This window comes from Centruroides sculpturatus, unplaced genomic scaffold, assembly GCF_000671375.1.
Source record: "Centruroides sculpturatus isolate CEXI.00-Female unplaced genomic scaffold, Cexi_2.0 scaffold720, whole genome shotgun sequence".
NCBI lineage: Eukaryota > Metazoa > Arthropoda > Arachnida > Scorpiones > Buthidae > Centruroides > Centruroides sculpturatus.
Genome location: NW_019385122.1, coordinates 1 through 4,630, shown reverse-complemented (window position 1 = coordinate 4,630; position 4,630 = coordinate 1). Strand labels below are relative to the sequence as shown.

Genomic DNA, 4,630 nt, shown 5'->3' with positions numbered 1-4,630 from the left:
TTCTAATTGCTATTATAAGGAACTCATCATCCAGACGATGAACTTGGAGCTCCTAAATATTAGAGATTTTTTCGTACGTGTTTATGATACATTGAGGATATTAAAGTTACTTTATACAGGTGAGTAATTTTTTTTTTTTAAATCGTTGAATGACATATTCCTAGCAGAACACAATGGTGATGCGGAAGATCAAGAGTGAAGAGATTTGATTTTGATATATTTATATTAAAATATTGTTTTTTTTTGTGTGTATTGATTTATTCTTTATTATAATTAAGAATTTTAAATTATAAAAAAATAACATCTCTATATACTATTATTACTGTAAATACAGTCGACCCCCCCTATAACACTATTGATTTTTCCGTTTTATATGAATTCCATGTTGTACGAGTCACTTAGATTTTACAAATACGTGTGCCGGGCTGTGAATGGCTCACGTATTTGAAAAATCTAAGTGACTCGTACAATATGGAATTCGTATAAAACGGAATTATCAACACAGTATTATAGGGGATCGATTGTATTTGAAAATTCAATGCAATAGAACTTATTTTTCTCATGCAACATCGTTCAAAACATTAAAAAAACACGTTCAATTTGTTATCAGTGATGTCAAAATTTCTAATTTTGATAAAAATCGATTGTAAAATATATTATTCTAGATAAATGCAAAATCATTGTATCTATCTCGACTGTCATGTGACAAAAAAAAAAAAAAAAGTCAATGGGATGAAACATTAATTTGTTAATAAGATTACAATAGATAGAACATCATCTATATCTACGAGTCCTTGGAATAAATTTCAATCCTGTCAATAAATAAGATACAAGGTAAACCAATAGTTCTTTTCTTTTGCATATTCCGTGTACTGTACACTTGGAAGTATGAATCGTAAACTGAAAACAGTTCATTTCAATTTAGATTAACTGACTTTTGGATGATTCTTATACATTAAAACTATTCACTGTGTATTATAAAATGCCAAAGATGCCTGAATAGTGGTCCATTTGGGGGGGGGGTTTCGCCTTTTCTTCATGCCTAAATAGATTGAAACTAAACTATTCTGACTGAAAACTATGCTTTATCTTCTTATGAATATATTTATTTTAAATCTATTCAATAAGAATTCAATTATAATATGAAAATCTATAAATGAATATACTCTTTTATTTTTCAGATTCATATCTTTGACCATAAATTAATTATATAATAAAAAAAAATGCAATCTTGTAACGTTATCAAGCATTTGAATCGCCTGAGACCGGGATGCTTCAATTACTATAAACCATCCAAAGCCGAAGGTTTTGTCAGAATGTCCAATGCAGGTTTTGGTTTTCTTCGTCTATCGAATGTCCGTTTCGTACAGAGTGGAAAAAGAGGATTCGCCATAACCCAAGATTCCATTAATAGAGAATTGGTTTCTCCCGAACATCAAAAGTCTGCTTACAGTTATAGAGTTCAGTTAAAAGATGCTCGAAGAATTGTGGTTAAATTGGGTTCGGCAGTGATAACGAGAGAAGATGGATGCGGATTAGCACTTGGAAGGTTAGCATCAATTGTCGAACAGGTCAGTTGTGAAATTTATTTATGTTCAATGTTGAAAGAAATAGCGAGAAGAGTCAATGATTTAAAATATTTTGTATCCTTTGCAGATATCTCAGTTACAAAATGAAGGAAAAGAAATGTTAATTGTAACTAGTGGAGCTGTTGCTTTTGGAAAACAAAAACTACAAGCAGAAGTTCGAATGTCAATGTCAATGAGAGAAACTCTATCACCAAAAGATTATACTAAACAAGTAATTTAATTTAATTATATAATTCACTATTAAACTGTGATAGAATTTAAAATATTAATTCAAATGTTTATTATTCAGATGAAGGACTTAAGAAAATATGTAGAACCAAGAGCATCAGCTGCAGTCGGACAGAGTGGATTAATGGCACTATACGAAGCTATGTTTTCTCAATATGGAGTTAATATCGCTCAAGTATTAGTAACCAAACCAGATTTCTATAATACGGAAAGTCGTTTTAATTTGAAAAGTACCGTTCTGGAGTTATTAGGACTAAACATCATTCCCATTGTTAATACCAATGATACGGTAGTGCCTCCATCTGTACCAGAGGTACAGAATGAGGTAGATACCCCCTCCTTTTGGATGCAAGTTTCGAAATGATTGTATAATTGGATTATCATTTATAATCCTTATTTTAAGCAGGTAATACGTATTAATGACAACGATACTTTAGGAGCACACGTTGCAACCGAATTGGGTGCAGATCTGTTAATACTGATGACAGACGTAGATGGTATTTATACTCTCCCTCCTGGACAAGATGGTGCAAGATTACTGAGTACGTATTGCCCAAATCTAAATGGGAATGTCACTTTTGGAGAAAAATCAAGCGTGGGATCTGGAGGAATGGAATCGAAGGTGCGTTAATTTAAAAAAAATAAAATAAACTTATTGAATAAAACTTAGAGTAAAACAAATAAATTAAAATAATAGGTGAAGGCTGCGAGTTGGGCATTGGAAAGGGGAGTTTCTGTCATTATATGTAATGGAATGGAAGATCAAGCAATTACAAAAATTCTGGATGGAAAAAGGATTGGAACATTTTTCACTGACCAAAAGCATTCTTCAATTCCAGTAGAAACTTTAGCAGCAAATGGTGAGTATGAATAAAATTCGCAAAATTTATTATTTTGCTATTCACGATTAAATTAATATTTTATTAACATAGCACGAAAAGGCAGTAGAATATTACAGAATTTAACTGCAGATGAAAGAGCAAATGCAATTTTTAACATTGCCGATTTATTACAATCGAAGAAAGAAGAGATCCTCAGTGTTAACAGTAAAGATCTTAAAATAGCTGAAGAAACTGGTAACGTTTCTATTAAAACTTATTCGAAATTTATCTTTTAATAATGTCTCAAAGGAGATTTTACATATTTTAGGTTTAGATAGACCTTTAATGGATCGTCTTTCTTTAAATGTTAACAAATTAAACAGTCTATCGGATGGTCTAAGACAAATTGCTGAAAGATCTCCAAGTATTCTGGGACGTGTCCTGAAAAGGATACGAATGGCAGATGGAATGGATTTAGAGCAGCAGACTGTACCAATTGGTGTCTTATTAGTTATTTTTGAGTCACGACCGGATTGTTTACCACAAGTATGTTTATTTGATAAACGAAAAATTGATAACAAAATTAATAAATATGATAATGATATCTTAGGTGGCATCGTTGGCAATAAGTACTGGAAACGGCTTGCTTTTGAAAGGTGGTAAAGAAGCTAAATATACGAATGAATATTTATATGAATTGGTCAGAGATGCATTAGCTCCACACAGCGCTTCTGATGCAATTGCTTTGGTAAGATGATACTAATATTTTGATATCTTAAACATATAAAAGGCAATAATAAAATAAAATAGCGTAAATCTATGATAATGTTGAGAGTTATGTAAACACGTACTGACTGATACGATATTGAATGGATTTTTTTTGTAGAAGATAAAATACTTTCTTTTGTTCAATACATATAAAATGAGGAATCTATGTTATCTTATCTTTATAAACACAAAAATTGTTGTTACATAATACTTTTCATTAATAAAAAATCTCTATGATTTTGTGTAGGTTAACAATCGTGAAGATGTTGGAGAATTATTACAACTTCAGGAATACATCGATTTGGTCATTCCTAGAGGATCGAGCCAATTAGTACGTTCCATCCAACAGCAAAGTAGAAATATTCCTGTTTTGGGACACAGCGAGGGTGTTTGTCACGTTTACATAGACAAGGATGCTGATTTAGTAACGGCATTAAAAATTGGTATGTTGATTATGATCTTAAACGTTTATAATTTAATGAAATTATATTAAATTTAAATATTTATACAGTTAGAGATTCGAAATGCGATTATCCAGCAGCATGCAATGCTATGGAAACTTTATTAATACATAGAAGTTTAGTTGGGCAGCAATTTTTCGTTGAACTTTGCAACTTGTTGAAAGAAGACGGGGTGAGTTTTATTATATATCTAGATAACAATTCATTTGTAGTATTTATCAGAAAGAATATTAGATAAGCCGCAATATATTCTGGATAAATGATCTCTTGCTTTATCTGAAATTATCAATAAAAAAAAACATTCCAGGTAGTAATTCACGCTGGCCCACGTTTGTCCAAACTATTGACTTTTGGACCAACCCCAGCTAAGTCAATGAAAATCGAATACGGAAATCTGGAATGTGCTATCGAAGTGGTAGATAGTGTTGAACAAGCAGTGGAACACATCAATACTTTCGGTAGTGGCCATACTGATTCTATTGTTACAAATGATGGTAAGTTTGAAAATCAAATTTTAAAACATAATCATTAACATGTATTTTTCTGAAATGAAATTCAATATTTTGTATAGAGAATGCTGCAAGATATTTCCAACGAAGCGTTGATAGTGCGTGTGTTTTTCATAATTGTAGCACAAGATTTTCAGATGGATACAGATTCGGACTTGGTAATAATAATAATAATAATAAAATGCATCAAACAACTTTTATCGTCTGTGATTATTAAATTATATATTAAATAATGAAAGAGTTTAGGCTATATA

At 31.1% G+C, this 4,630-nt stretch overlaps 1 protein-coding gene across 1 annotated transcript; it reads left to right on the top strand.

The window, feature by feature from the left end:
• Positions 1-4,593, top strand: LOC111635078 (delta-1-pyrroline-5-carboxylate synthase-like). Its single transcript, XM_023379929.1, has 13 exons — positions 1-119; positions 1,182-1,571; positions 1,657-1,800; positions 1,879-2,142; positions 2,224-2,439; positions 2,515-2,677; positions 2,750-2,893; positions 2,967-3,184; positions 3,249-3,386; positions 3,654-3,849; positions 3,918-4,039; positions 4,175-4,361; positions 4,439-4,593. The coding sequence occupies exons 2-13, from the start codon at positions 1,224-1,226 to the stop codon at positions 4,591-4,593; spliced, it is 2,295 nt and encodes a 764-aa protein (XP_023235697.1). The 5' UTR covers positions 1-119; positions 1,182-1,223.
• Positions 4,594-4,630: the final 37 nt, after the last annotated feature.

Bases quoted from the DNA above. Each gene is read 5' to 3' on its own strand.
- LOC111635078 (XM_023379929.1), top strand. From the start codon at position 1,224: ATGCAATCTTGTAACGTTATCAAGCATTTGAATCGCCTGAGACCGGGA. The intron at 2,143-2,223 runs GTAGATACCCCC...TATTTTAAGCAG, and splicing joins TACCAGAGGTACAGAATGAG to GTAATACGTATTAATGACAA. The intron at 4,040-4,174 runs GTGAGTTTTATT...AAAACATTCCAG, and splicing joins ACTTGTTGAAAGAAGACGGG to GTAGTAATTCACGCTGGCCC.